Genomic DNA, 15276 nt, shown 5'->3' with positions numbered 1-15276 from the left:
ATAGGACTTAATCATGTGCTTATAGTGCTGTATTGGATGGGGATAGTGTTAAGCATATGAAGTTAGGCATGTGAATAAGTGCGTTGAGTTGGGGCCTAAGACAAAACTCCTCTTAAAATCCAGTGAAGGTTTTGCTTGAGTAGGGTATGTGGGATGAGCCCTGTGATGGCGATGTTCTGCAGATTCTGGCAAGATTTAAAAAAATGTTGCCAACTTCCTGTAGGCTACCATAATGGGATCCACTCACCACTCTGGCAGCTCCTCAGCCTGTCTTGGGAATTAGCTCTGTGGTTGGGTGCGTCCCCTGTGGGTGGTGCATTGCCACCGTGACTCCCACTCTGGACCCACATCTCTCCAAGGATCGCAGTGTCCTCTTCAGCGACACAGCCCGCCGGCCGTGCCACACACAGTGCTCCCCCCTTCCGGGGGGACCTGCAGTGCGGTGTTCGGCCACTTCCCATCCGTGGCTTCGGCACCCTCTTTACCCTTGAATCAGGGCCTCAGTCTGCAACCTGCCAGCAGCCAGCCAGGAGCTGTCTCTGGCTCCCTCGGCCCCTGTTTGCAGCACTGCTCTGTCCAGGGTGCTGGCAGTTCTCTTGGCCCTTCAGGGACACAGTCCTTCCTCCCTGGGTTCCCCACACACAGAACTGCCTTCCTCTACCTTGCAGCTCCCTTTTTATATGGGCCTACTTGGCCATGACTAGCTGCTCCCTTCAACCCTCCTCTGATTGTCTGCCTCTGGCGCAGCCTCCCTAGGGCTGCTTTTAACCCCTTTTCTGCCAGTGAGGGGCAGCCATCCCATCACAGCTACTTTCAAAGCTTTGGACTACAGTCTATAGAGATCTCAAGATGGGGTGTACAGTTAAATAGCTTGTCATATGCCAACAGTGGGCACATTTTGCAATTAATATTGGAGACCTCAGACTCCTGACTCTGTAAAGCACACAGAAAGAGTTAAGATTTCAGCATTGCTCACTGGCAATAGGAATGCAATTTCTGTTATTGTCAATGGGTATTCCAAGCCAAATCCCTTCTGCGCAGAGCTAACATTCCCATCTGAGATAACTGAACCATAAAAATGTTCCAACAAATTCATCTGGATTATGATTTGACAGATTATCAGATTAGAAAATACCTCATACTTAAGAGAGGTGTTAACTCTGTAATCCAAAAAAGTCAGAATGCTACCAAAAGAAAATCCCACCTCACCATCATTAACTCTGATGGTTAGGTCCCTTCATTCCATGTTGGCAATGAATACATTCTTCATCAATTCTCAGGACCCTAACTCAAGGTTATAGATGCTTTAGCACAATGAGTTTTTCTCCTGCACGTTTAAAGAACATGCTGTAAAGTTTCCCTGACAGACCAATTTGCCCTGCATATCAGAGTGATTTCAATTCAGATTGGAGATAGGTTATTTCCTTGACCTGAATATGTACAGTAAGTTTTCCAAAGACAAGATCTGTGTGTGTTTGGTGTGTGAAATAGTAAAACTTTGCCAACATAAGATGCAAGAAAAAAGTAACTTTGCCCTAAAATTCCAATGCAACCAAACACTTCTCCTGGGTAATAAATCAAAACAACATGAATTCTCCCAGACTGAACAGAAGTGGTTTCTTGGTTTCTTAAACAAACATGGCAGCAAAAAAGCCATCATATCCTCTTGAAAAGGCAAATTGACTCCTCTCATACAGAACTGTCTCAACTCTCTGCTAAAAACAGCAAAATTAGGGTGGGAAATTGCTTTTGGAAAAATAGAGAGAAATATGCAGAAAGATGTGATCTGGCAACCCTTATGTGTGAAGTAGATCAGGCAGCTGTGTTTTATTATCAAATTAATACATAATATTGGTCATGAAATACTTTGATCTGGATACCATTCAAGTATTCAAATACTGTGGAGATGAGAGTCTAGACAGATAGCTAGTTCAGCTCCATAGGAAAAAAAAGTCATGTTGACTCATGTTTGGTGTTTCTTGTTTTCTCTTATGTTTTCCTTTTTATGTTTCTTTTTCTCAGCTAAAGTTGTTGTTATTCCTTTTCTCTGACTGCTTTTTCAGATTTCTTTCTCATTTTCTAATGTTATCATGCAAACACATCATACTTTGGAATAACCTTCCAAGGGAAGCAGTGGGGGCAAAAGATCTATCTGGTTTTAAGATTCTACTCGATAAGTTTATGGAGGAGATGGTATGATGGGATAATGGGATTTTGGTAAGTAATTGATCTTTAAATATTCAGGGTAAATAGGCCAAATCCCCTGAGATGGGATATTAGATGGATGGGATCTGATTTACTATAGAAAACTCTTTCCTGGGTATCTGGCTGGTGAATCTTGCCCATGTGCTCAGGGTTTGGCTGATTGCCATGTTTGAGGTCGGGAGGGAGTTTTCCTCCAGGGCAGATTGGAGAGGCCCTGGAGGTTTTTCGCCTTCCTCTGTAGCATGGGGCATGGTTGACTGGAGGGAGGCTTCTCTGCTCCTTGAAGTTTTGAACCATGATTTGAGGACTTCAATAGCTCAGACATGGGTGAGGTTTTTCATAGGAGTGGTGGGTGACATTCTGTGGCCTGCGCTGTGCAGGAGGTCGGACTAGATGATCAGAGTGGTCCCTTCTGACCTTAGTATCTATGAATCTATGAATCTATACCAAAGCAATGTAATCAATACATAATTTATTTGCTGAATAACTTATTGATTTTCATAATTAATACTGGAGTGTATACTGTATACATATCATTATGTGAACACTCTTCAAAGCCTAATGAAATGTAAACCATAAAAAATAATAGCATGAATTCTGTGTAAAGGATTCTATGCAGTTTTGCACTAGTTATAGCAAGAATTTGGTACAAAGTCTACCCAAACCTTTTCCACTGTTTTATCCATCCCCTTGCTCTAAAGATGCAATAATTATGTCACAGATCACAATATTGTCTAGTGCCATAAAATGGAATCTTAAAGACTTCTCTAGCTATAACCTCTTCCTCAATCTATTGTCCAGAGGTCAAGAATGAATGTAGAAACAGTCATGCTGATTTCAAGGGTGGATGGAATTTATGAAGAAACATGTAATTGTCATACAAAGTGTTTTTTATGGTACAGCATGTAGATACAGCCAATAGCTCCGTCCTTTAAGGTGCTGGGGTTGTCTTAGCTTCAGTGAGAGTTGAGGACACTCAGAATCTCAGATATTATGCTCCAAGCACTTTATTTATATGCATGATAATTCTCTTCCATCAAATCAACAAGAAGAGCTTGAAGGAACCATTGTTTTCAGCTTCATAGAAAAGAAAACTGATCTGTCCTTCTTGTATTGTCCCTTTTATGCATTGTTTGAATAGTCTGACAAATTTGCTGAGGTTTTTAATTCCTCGTGTTCATACTGAAAACTAATTTGAGCAACAAAGTCTACGTGTAAGTGCTAATTGTTTTATTTTAATGCGGGTGAAGGGTATATTTAGGTAGGAACAGACCTCCAGGTAGAAAGATTCTCTCTACCCACCCACCCACAAAGTTACATTCTGCCACCTTTACTCAAGCACAATTCTTATTCAAGTCAAGGGGTCATATCCTCAGCTTGGGTAAATAGTCAGAGCTCCATTGAAGTTGGTGAGATTATGAAAATTTACCCTAGCTTAGGTCAGACCCAATGGGAGATTTGTTTGAGCTCAGGTAACAGTATCAGACGCATGCTGTAGATATACACATGCTAAGGCTACCTGCATCTCTTTCAACATGTGAGAGAGACCGCTGACTGCAAATTAAAGTTAAGCATGTGCTTGAGTTCTTTGTTGGACTGGGGCCTGCAGGCCAAATCCTGCAACAATTGGCATGGATACATGTGGAAATACAGCATTCTCTCTGCACAGGTGGTCAGAGGAGCAGAGAACCTACTCTGAGAGAGTCTATCCCCATCAGTGATAAATGACAATGCATAATGAGGGGCCAAATGTTGCTCTGTTACACTGATTTCTTTGGAGTTGCACCAGATTTACACTGGAGTAACTACGAGCTGAATTTGGCCTTGTGTGCATCCATCAGAAACATCATTTATTCTTTTGTATGTAAGAAGCTGGCTGTGTTAGAAATGTAGCTTCCTTTACTCTTCCATGACCAGAAACAATGTTTCTGTGTTTGGTTGATGCCCTATCGCTAACTTGCATTTCTGCGAATTTCATCTAGACACATTTATTACAAATAGCAGTTGGCAGGACAGACTGCAGTAACTGGGGTCCCTTCTACATTATATATTCATGCACAGCTTCCATTGACACTATGCAACCATGTGGAGAAAGTAAGACTGCTGTAGACATGGTGAAATTAAATCTGGAACCTACCATTTGTAGAGATCAATAGGGGGTCAGTAGTACAGAATTTATGCAGTATGCATCTATCTAATGCAAACAACCAAACAAAAACTCTGCAGCAGATCTAGCAGTAGACAGAAATCTGCACTCCTTCTGCACGTGTTCACTGCCCCACTAATCACTAAATTTCTCCTACTACATAAAGAAGACAACCCCATTTATATAAGGGGAGTTGCCCCCTTGTAATTGAGAGGAGAATTTGGTACGCTGATCAGATGACTAGGTGTGTTAGTTGCAATTTTGGATTATTATTTTTTTTTAAATTTGGTGAGGATTATTTATATGTTAGGTAAGTATGTATGACCATGGGATCTGAGTTGTTTACACAGTGTTGCTAGCTCTCACAATTTTATTGTGAGTCTTTGTGGTAATTGGCATGTTTTCTAAAGCCCCAGCTCCTGGAGTCCTGTGATTAGGTGACAATCTAGACTTTCATTCCTTAAAGTCCTCTTTCTAGCCCTCATTATTGTGTAGAAAAACTTAGTAATTTAAAACCCTGGTGCATACTAAAGGCTCAAAAACCAGAAAGCAAAGAAAAAAGAACCCATCATATATTTTAAGCCAATTTCATGATCTTGGGGGCCTGACTCATGATTTTTGAATATTTTGGCCTGTCAATACTGTGATGAACTCTATAAATAAATGAATCAAAAGGAAATAATTTTCTAAAATATGTCTAGTTATGTGTCACTTACGTGGTTGCAGGTTTAAATCATACTAAAAATACTTAGCTCTCCTATAGCTGTATTCCTGTAGATATTCCCCCACCCACCTTCCTACATGGTGCTTATCAGAAATGATATAATGGATAGCTCTCTGAAAACATCCACTCAATGTGCAGCGGCAGTCAAAAAAATGAATAGAATGCTGGGAATAATTAAGAAAGGGATAGATAACAGGACAGAAAATATCATGTTGCCTCTACATAAATCCATGGCATGCCCACATCTTGAATACTGTGTGCAGATGTGGTCGCCCCATCTCAAAAAAGATATATAGGAATTGGAAAAGATTCAGAAAATGGCAACAAAAATTATTTGGGGTATGGAACGGCTTCCGTCTGAGGAGAGATTAAAAAGACTGGGACTGTTCAACTTGGAAAAAAGATGGCTAAGGGGAGATATGATTGAGATCTATAAAATCATGACTGGTGTAGAGAAAGTAGATAAGGAAGTGTTGTTTACCACTTCTCATAACACAAGAAGTAGGAATGGCCACATGAAATTAATAGGCAACAGGTTTAAAACAAATAAAAGGAAGAATTTATTCACACAATGCACAGTCAACCTGTGGAACTCCTTGCCAGAGGATGTTGTGAAGGCCAAGAACAAAACCGGGTTCAAAAAAGAACTAGATAAATTCATGGAGGATAGGTCCATCAATGGCTATTAGCCAGGATGGGCAGGGGTAGTGTCCCTAGCCTCTGTTTGCCAGAAGCTGGGAATAGGTGACAGGGGATGGATCACTTGATGATTACCTGTTCTGTTCATTCCCTCTGGGGCATCTGCCCCAGGCCACTGTCGGAAGACAGGATACTGGGCTAGATGGACCCTGGGTCTGACCCAGGAGGGCCATTCTTATGTTCTTATGACAGCAGAGAGGACCATTTTCTACTGCCAAGAGTTAATTGTAATTTGCTGACCTCAGAAATATCTATAAAGCAACATTCATAGGGGGCCTGAATCAAACCTTTTTGAAGCCAATGGGAGTCCTTCTAGTCTATTATATTTATTTTCTCATCTCCTTCACCCCACCTCTGTTACTTGTTTCTTTCATCCACTTGTTACATCTCCTCTTTGAGCTGGTCAGCTCTTTCTGAAAGGGGCAGTCATTTGTTGCATGTTTGTGCCGCGCCTAACACAATGCAGCCTAATCTGGCTGTGACTTTTAGGTGCTACCAGGATACAAGTGATTCATGGTAATAATTCCTTGAATGGGCTTTGGGTCAGGCCCATAGAGAGTCCTGGCTTTCCCCAATACACCCTTCCTCTCCCGCTTACCCACGTCCCCTTTTGTTTCCAAGTCACAGCGTTCTCTGGGATTGCAAGCATGGTCTCGGGTCACTACCTGCTGCCACCTCGAGGGACGATTATGTCTCAGGGTTTGGTCCTAAATATCTTCAGTCCATTGCAGGAGCAAAACCCACCAAGCAAGGCGCTGCTGCCGTCAGTCACACCCTAGCCTGTGCCCTGAGTCAGGGTAGCGTGTTAGAAATATTTCCCGTCCCTGGGCAGGACTTTCTAGGACTCTCTAGTGACCCCATCGCTTGTAACTTCTGAGCTCACCCCTCCAGTGTGATAATGTGTCTTTCATCCCAAATCCTGCGCTCCGCCTAGGCTGGGAAATCAACTCGAGGCTGAAGCAGCATCCACCCCTGAAACTTCAGATCCCTGCCTCGTTTACACCAGTGCAAATCCGGAGTGACTCCACTGAGGCCAGGGCAGTTCCCGGAGCACACTTGGGGCATTCGGACGGAGACAGCAGGAGTGTGCTTGTCGGGGTGATCACGGAGTCTCCTGGCTGTCGCATTAAAATAATCCTTGGGAGGGTGCTGAGAACTCCGGCTCCCTTTAGAGCAGCCGCGGGTGCCCAGAGAGGCAGCGTCCGGAGCCCCATGCCAGTGTCGCGGAGATGCTATGGGGGCGCCTTTGGGGGCGGCTGGGGTAACAGCCAGGCTGCCATGTGGCAGAGCGGTTCGAGCCCCGGTCCACCCCTGCTCGCCAGTGCGGCTGAGTGACGGGACAGCGGCTTAGCCCCGGCCGGCCCTGGCCTCCCTCAGCACGGGCTGAGCTCCTCCAGCAGCCGCCTCTGCAGCCCTGCCCCCGGCGTGGCTGGGCGCCTGCATGCCCTGGCTCCGCAGTGAGCTGGGGGGCCGGTCTGGTCCGCACACACTCTGCTGGGGGGGGGGCCGCAGCTATTTCCTCTGCCGGGCACCTGTTCCCCAGCATCCCCCCCCAGTGCAAAAACAGGTGGGGAAATAAAAGCTTTGAAACAGCCACGCTCCGGCGGTTCCAGCCCTCGCGCTGCATCCCAGAGTCGCCCCCGGCGGCTCCCTGCCTGGCTGTGGGTGCGAGCAGCGCAGCCCCCCCGAGGGCACCCCGAGCGCAGAGCGGTCCCGCTCCACAGCCCTGGGTGCCGAGAGCCATGGGAACGCTGCAGACCAGGGGCTGGGCCGTGGGTTCCCCCCCCCCCACGCCACGCCTGGGCTCAATCGGCTGGGCTGGGGTTTCCTCTCTGTTGGACTGTGGGGGTGCACTGACTGGCGGGGCTCCCCTTCCATTCCCCCCCTCCCCGCGACTCTGTTGTCTGACCACAAGCCCCGAGAGCTGCGAACGACACACGGACACTGTCCCCCTTCTCCGGGGAAAGGCACGTTGGTGACTCTGGGGTTCCGGGCCCCCCAGCCTGCCAGGAGCTTGCCCACCACAAGCAGCGGGGTGGGGGAAGAAACCCAGCCGTGAGGTTAGCCTCTCCGGGAAAGGATTGTGTCCAGCGCTGGGTTCCGCCGGCCAGAACTGCTCTGGGGGCTGGGGCGGGATGAGTTCAGCGATGAGCGGGTGGTAAAATGCGGTAGGGCATGGGGGTGTGTGTGTGTGTGTGTGTGTGTGTGAAATAAAGGGCATATTTTTGGCCACGATCTACCCCCATACACCCCTCTGATCGATCTACCCCCATACACCCTATCTATATATCTACCTCCATACACCCTATCTACCCCCCATGCATCCCTCTGATCGATCTACCCCCATACACCCTATCATCTATCTAATCTATCTATCCATATATCTACCTACCCCCATACAATCTATCTATCTATCTATCTACTCCCACACATCTATCTATCTATCTATCTATCTATCTATCTATCTATCTATCTATCTACCCGCACACACCCATCTAATCTATCTATCTATCTATCTATCTATCTACTCCCACACACCTATCTATCTATCTATCTATCTATCTACCCGCACACACCCATCTATCTATCTATCTATCTATCTATCCCCATACACATCTATCTATCTATCTATCTATCTATCTATCTATCTATCTATCTATCTATCCCCATACACTCCTATCTATCTATCTATCTATCTATCTATCTATCTATCTACTCCCACACATCTATCTATCTATCTATCTATCTATCTACCCGCACACACCCATCTATCTATCTATCTATCTATCTATCCCCACACACCCATCTATCTAATCTATCTATCTATCTATCTATCTACTATCCCCACACTCCATCTCTATCTATATCTATCTATCTCTCCATCCCCACACACCCCATCTCTATCTATCTATCTATCTACCTACTCCCACACATCTATCTATCTATCTATCTATCTATCTATCTATCTATCTATCTATCTATCTATCTATCCCCACACACCCATCTATCTATCTATCTATCTATCTATCTATCTATCTAAAACATAGACTCTCCGCTAGTTTTCTATGAGAATTACGTATCTTTAAAGGCTTTATGATTTTTCCAGCCTAATTAATCAGAGCTCGGGTATGAGAAATTGGCTATGGAACACGGTTTACTCTGGAGACATGTATCCAAAGATAGGGTGGCAATGCGGTGTCTGCCCTGAGCACGGAGCCTGGCGTTCCCTGTCTGCTCACTGCCTACTTACAGCGGGGTGCCGGAGTTCTCGTTTTCAGGGCTAGTTCTGATCTAGAACTCAAGTGACCCCCAAACGCCGCGAAAGATGGGTCGCCCCTGACTCTGTCGGCTGGTATCTGGGATCGAAGGTTAATGAGACGGAGGGTCTTTTTGTGTCCATTTGAGGTTTGAAGAATGGAACATCTGAACACTGGTAAGCAGTCTCTGAATGCTTTTGATGAACTTAGGTAGCCAGTGTAGCAATTAGGGACTGATCCCCTACCTCCATACTGGGGCAAGGAAGGGCCTCAGGATTGGGTCCCTCAAAGAGCTTCAAAGTATCAGAATTGCATATGCACACCGATTCTAGTCAAATCGCTGCTTACGCCAAAAGAGTTACAGGCACAAGTGTTAAAGGATCACAAAAATGTGTTAATAACTCTTGATCCGGAGAATCTTTTATCTGTCTGACATGCCAAGGGCTTCCAAAGAGAATTGCTAATAACTGAAAGTCTGAGGAATCTGACAAGAGTTGATTAGGAATTACTTTTATATATATAGTGTAGATTAAAATACTCCACGTTTGCATGTTGTGTGCATATGAAAAGAGAAGCCGTCCTTTGCATTGCTTTGCTTGTCATTAAGGGTGAGACAAGCCATTGAGAATTGCATTCACACAAAGTTGTTAAAAATGCCACGGTTCACCCCCACTCCCACCCCCAGCAAAGTGTGACTTTTCATAGATATTTTTAAGCTAGGAGTTCAAACCTGGCAAAAAAAAAAAGCCCTAGAGACAGATGGGGTGGCAAATAATCTATCTGCATTTCCAGAGATGGATTATGGAAAATGATTTATATCAATTTTCCCGACTTTGCTGAGGGTGGGGTGGAGGGGGGAAGAAGAGAGGTTAATTCATGAGTAATTAGAGCTAAGCGACTTCAGTCAAAGACTGAGCTGTCGTTATCTAGACGCTTAACATTACAAGCCAGACTTGTATCATTGGGCTCCATCCCCAGAAAATAGACTCCGCAGGTCTGAGTATCTACTGTCCAGCCAGGCTAACAGAACCAGTTCGGTTACTGTGATCTAACTAATTCCCAACCAATAACTGGAAACACATCTCCCTGCGACCTGACGTGCCCGAGTCTGGAGCACATTGGATGATTTATTTCAAATCGCATGTCAAACATCGATACAAAACACGCACATCTAGAACATAAACAGAGCATAGCAAGGAAAGGGACAAAATAATCCAATTAACATTAATGCTAAACAGTAAAACAACAAATCACGCTTTGAGTGCTCTTCATGTCTATCTCTAATCACAGGGTTACAACCCTATTTTTGCAACGTCTCTAAAGACTGCAAATGTAACTGTGACAGGCTAAACCTCATTCGCCCAACACGTGCCAGTGAGAGCCAAGAAGACATGTTCTCCACAGAAAGAAACCATTTGGCACACGGATGATTGAAATCGGTGCGGGCTAGTTTCCTGGCGGGCGGACAGGACCCAGGTTTAGCTGAGTGCCTGTAAGCACAGAACACACACGTACTGAGTAACACGTGTGTGTGAGTGTGAGCGAGAGAGACGGGCCTTTGGCGCAGCACGTGCCATCGGGGGGAAAGAGCCAGGTTCGGGTTCTTGACGCTGATGAACACTGTATTTCCAGTTGTTGCCGAGCCTGTAGGGCCATGGGCTGCCCTTGGCTTGGATTCCTAGGAGCCCTTTTGGCCATTGGATGCTGCTAACCCCAGGTCCGAAGGAGGTTGCAGGCGATTCTCACCCGCTAGACATGGACGGTCCAGTTCCCAGAGGGAGCTGCAGCTCCCCAGCCCCCGGCTCCGGCTAGGGGGTCCGTGATTCCAAGCCTGGCGCGGGCAGGGGGGAGAGGGCTCCCTTTGGCCCCGGGGAAGTGACCCGTCAGAGCTCACTGAGCCCTTTCCTGGAAGGGGGAGCGTTTCTTTCGGGCCTGCTGTGGGCAGCGCCCGTGCCCTGCTGTGCCCTGGCTCCCAGTCCTTTCCCAGCCCGGCCCGGAGTGTGAGTGGGCTGGGGGACCCGCGGGAGCCCTCGGAGGGCACCTTGCGCCAGAGCTGGGGGCGAGCCGGCCGAGGGGTCCGTCTGGCCTCACGCCCACTGCGGGAGGTTGCCTGGGAGGCGCCCCCTCTTTCCGTCCCCGGGGCGTCCCTCTCTCTCCCCTGGCACCTGGAGGGGCCACACCTGGTTAGACAAGCGGCAGGGCTGGCCAGTGATTGGCAGGCGCCAGCCCCCGGCTCCTGCGCCCTCGGGGGCTCTCCGGCCGCCCGGGGCTTGGTGGTGGCGGCTGGCTCGAGGCTGCGGTGCGTTTTCAGGTGTTTGCGCAGGGAGCTGGGGTGGGTGTAGGATTTCTCGCAACCTTTGACTTTGCAGCGATACGGCTTGTCTCTCGAGTGCACGTGAGTGTGCTTCTTCCTGTCACTGCTGTTGGCAAACCTCCTGTCACACCCCGCGAATTCACACACGAACGGCTTCTCTCCTGGAACAGGTTTCAGAGTAGCAGCCGTGTTAGTCTGTATTCGCAAAAAGAACAGGAGGACTTGTGGCACCTTAGAGACTAACAAATTTATTAGAGCATAAGCTGCTGTAGCTCACGAAAGCTTATGCTCTAATAACTTTGTTAGTCTCTAAGGTGCCACAAGTCCTCCTTTTCTTTTTTTCTCCTGGCACAGAAACCCACATGCTCACCCGACGCAAGGACTGGAGCGATCGCGTGTGGAAGGGGCACAAGAACGTGTCCGCGCTAGGCAACGCGTCATTTCCAGCAAAAGAACCCACTGTTAGCAGAACCAGGGTTTTGTTCTTTCATGCCAGTAACTTTATGGTTTTCAGTGACACCTTTTAGTTACCCAGCATTTCAGAGCTTTCGTGTGATCTGCAGGCTGGGTGGTAGGCGCTTGCAGAGCAGCCATCACAACGTATGCCTTAAATTATGGCGCAAATAAATACATGAAATAATGCCTAGAATCGTTCAGGTTTGGGCAATCATCATCATAATTAATAAAGCGCCTGAAATCACTACCCCAATGCAAGTCCCCGCTCTGCCTTCAGAAGAAACATAACATATGTTTACTCATTTCTCTGGTGCCAGAATTTGCTGGCTTTGTCTGGGTGGCTAGATAGATGCAGTCAGACAGACAGACAGAGAGAGAATTTCCCAGCATGCCTCTAAAATTCTTGTATTTTAAATATTTGTTTAACATTTCGGTTTGTCCAAACTGGGATCTAATGCAAAATAAATCCTCGGTAGCGAATTATCCTTTCCGCACAGCGTTTGCTCACATCTTTCTTTTGGCCAGTAGAGATCTGAATAAAAAATTGTAGACTTGAAGGGGTCTAAAAAACGAGGGACACCGAAATCTAATTAGACAAAAAGCTGGGGCAAAATTTGGGCACGTTAGGTATATTTTTACAGGAAAACGTGGAGGAAAGCAGACGCTGCTGAGACATTTCTTTCACTCCTCGTTCTGTCTATTTCTTCCTTCTCGCAGAAAAAAATCACTTCCCTTTTTGTTTACTATGATATAATCACATGAAAGAAGACTCATTTTATCAAGCGCTGTAAGGTTCTAGGGGAAGATAATGTCACTGAAACGTGAGTGTGGGAAGGGGAGGGGTGCTTGTTACCTTCAGACAATATTAGTGTATTATTGACTGAAGAAGTATTAAATGTGGGTGGGTTGGGGGCTTCGCTTTGGACAGTAGCCTGTAAACACAGAGTCTGAGGAAGAGGGGAGGGGAAATGTTAGTAAAAACAATTGTCTCTTGTTTTCAATTATGAGCCAGAAATACAGAAATACAGAAATACAGCAAAAAATGTTCCCCCAGTTATAATCAGCATCCAGAGGTAAACCTATAGCACATGCAACCGCTCTGGGAGCTTTTGCATTAAAATGCAAGGAAAATTAATACTAAGGTATTATTTATTATGATTTTATTCTGATTGGTTTTTATTGCTAATTCAACCCTTTCAAGTCCAGAAAGCAAATGATCCCCCCGACCCCCCAAATCTACTTATGACTATTGCTACTTGCAGTCTAACTAACCTGTGTGGATTCTTTTATGTATCTTCCGGTTTTCAGCTCTTGCAAACACTTTCTCACACCCCGGAAACGGGCATAGAAATGGCCTTTCGCCTGTGTGCACTCTGATGTGGTTTATGAGTTTGTATTTGGCTTTAAAGGGTTTTTTCTCCCTAGCGCAGCCCCCCCAGTCACAAATATGGTTGGTCTGCTCTGGTCCTCCGACGTGCTCCATGGTGACATGGTGAACTAACTCATACATGGTGCTGAATACTCTTGAGCAAGCCTGCCTGGAGTGGTGTCCTTTGCTGTCAGTCCACTTGCAGATCAGTTCTTGTGGAATGGGCTGTCCAGGGTAGGGGAGAAGAGCGCCGGTCTCTCTCTGGATTGCCAGATTCATCGTCTGATACTCTTCTAGAATCGAAGAGGCAAAGGGCGGATCAGCCTGAGCTCCGGTTACTGGGCTGCAAGGGTGGGACCTGGTTCTCAGACCCCTTGCCAGCGTCCGTGCCCCCGGCTCCTTAGAGTGCTAACTGTCTGCTTTGGAAAAGCCTGGTTTTCACACCCACTGTGGTTGGGTGAGTCTAGATGCATCCGGAACATGCCATGGTACGAGGTTCTGGAGGGATTCTCATCTGCAACTCCGGGCATGGTGGGTCCTGGGGGATCTTGCTTTTGGGCGAGCTGTCCCAGCTGGAGTCAGAGGCAGAACGGAGACACTGGGGATCTCCAGCCATACACCGAGCCCGGTGTCAGAATCTGGCAAACTGTGAGAGGAGCCGAGTTTTAAGGAATTGCCAGTGGGGTGCCCTCCATTCCCCAGTACTAAAGGTGGCAGCGCCATGCCGCGCTCGGTATTACCATCCCCAGGGTAGGGCAACTAATGAACCTCGACCAGCCTGTCATATTGTGAACTAGGTAGGTGGATGGGAACCTCCAAAATTAATTATTCCTCCCCCCCCCCCATATTTGCCTACTTAGTGTCCATAGCAAACACAACCCACGTGAGCCAGGAAAGGGGGAGAGAAAGACACACACAATAGCCAGGCAAATTGTTAGCAACTCCAGCGTTTGGGGCGCTCGGTACTGTAACTATGCCCTCATCATTCAGAGCCCTTCAAGTGATAGTAAAAATGCATCTAAACATGCTGCCGTGTGATATATAAAAGCACAGCGGGATGAGCGGCTTTCCAGAGAGGGACTTGGTGATTGGATATGGCTTGGCGTGATTGACAAGAGCTTAGTTTGGTAAAGAGAAGACACGCAAGCTTTCACAGCAGGATTTCTTTTCTAAAATATATCACACTAGCCTTTGAAAAGCGCCGCACACTCGAAGGGAAATAAGGTTTCACGGGCTTGCTTTCTAGGGCGCTGACATTTCTTTAAAACACAACTCAGATCAAAAAAAAGAAATAAGATGTGTTCCAAACACAATGTGTTAATTAGTTTATTCCGCGCGTTTTGCTTTTATCTCGTGTCTATATCACCGAGCCCCACCCTTTAATTAAAACAACTGCCTGCCTGCACCACAGCGCAGACACATGCTTAGCTTCCCCCTTTGTAGCTCCGAGCGAATGCAATTTAGTGCAACTCGCAGACGGATTTTTAAAATAAACGTGAGCGCCTCCAAAGCAGGACGGGAATGGGCGAAGGCATCGGGAGATGGCTGCTGCCCGGCTTTGAACCCTTAAGGGGAGAAGGGAGAGTACATGTGAAATTCCGCCAGTACCCCTATTAACTTCCACAACATCTACAGGACAACGGGAGAACACGTTGTGACGCTCCTACAAAGGGAGCTCACATGGAACAACGACATGTAATTGTCTTGATCTGGGATCTACATTTGAAATGCTACATTTTTATTTATATATATATATATATATAAATATTTAGTGGCAAATGACATTCAAGCAAAGTTTAAATGCGCCCAGGTCTCGCCCAACTAGGCAATCGCTTCCCCGGTGTTTGCTTGTTCCGTGTACCTTACAGTGATAACGCTCAGTCCTTTCTGAAACAGGCTTCTCATTGCACAACTGACACTTCGAAAAACTGTCCCAATTCCCAATATGAATTGAATCCGCTGGGGGAAAAGCACACTGGTTGAAGGGTGGCTTAATTCTAGCCACAGAAGCATGTTAGGTATTCTGCCTTACTTCTGTGAGCCGGAGAGAAAGCTACAATGAAATAATTGGATTTGTTTCCTAGCTGAGGCATTCCTGCTTTTCCT

At 46.5% G+C, this 15276-nt stretch overlaps 1 protein-coding gene across 1 annotated transcript; it reads right to left on the bottom strand.

Moving 5' to 3' along the window:
• Positions 1-10315: 10315 nt before the first annotated feature.
• Positions 10316-13807, bottom strand: LOC119861516 (zinc finger protein ZIC 4-like). Its single transcript, XM_038416748.1, has 2 exons — positions 13074-13807; positions 10316-11506 (listed from the first exon to the last, which is right to left on the bottom strand). The coding sequence occupies exons 1-2, from the start codon at positions 13447-13449 to the stop codon at positions 10710-10712; spliced, it is 1173 nt and encodes a 390-aa protein (XP_038272676.1). The 5' UTR covers positions 13450-13807; the 3' UTR covers positions 10316-10709.
• Between the last annotated feature and the right edge of the window lie 1469 nt (positions 13808-15276).

This window comes from Dermochelys coriacea, chromosome 9, assembly GCF_009764565.3.
Source record: "Dermochelys coriacea isolate rDerCor1 chromosome 9, rDerCor1.pri.v4, whole genome shotgun sequence".
NCBI lineage: Eukaryota > Metazoa > Chordata > Testudines > Dermochelyidae > Dermochelys > Dermochelys coriacea.
Note: the sequence above shows the minus strand (reverse complement) of the source record. Positions and strands in the feature narration are given on the sequence as shown.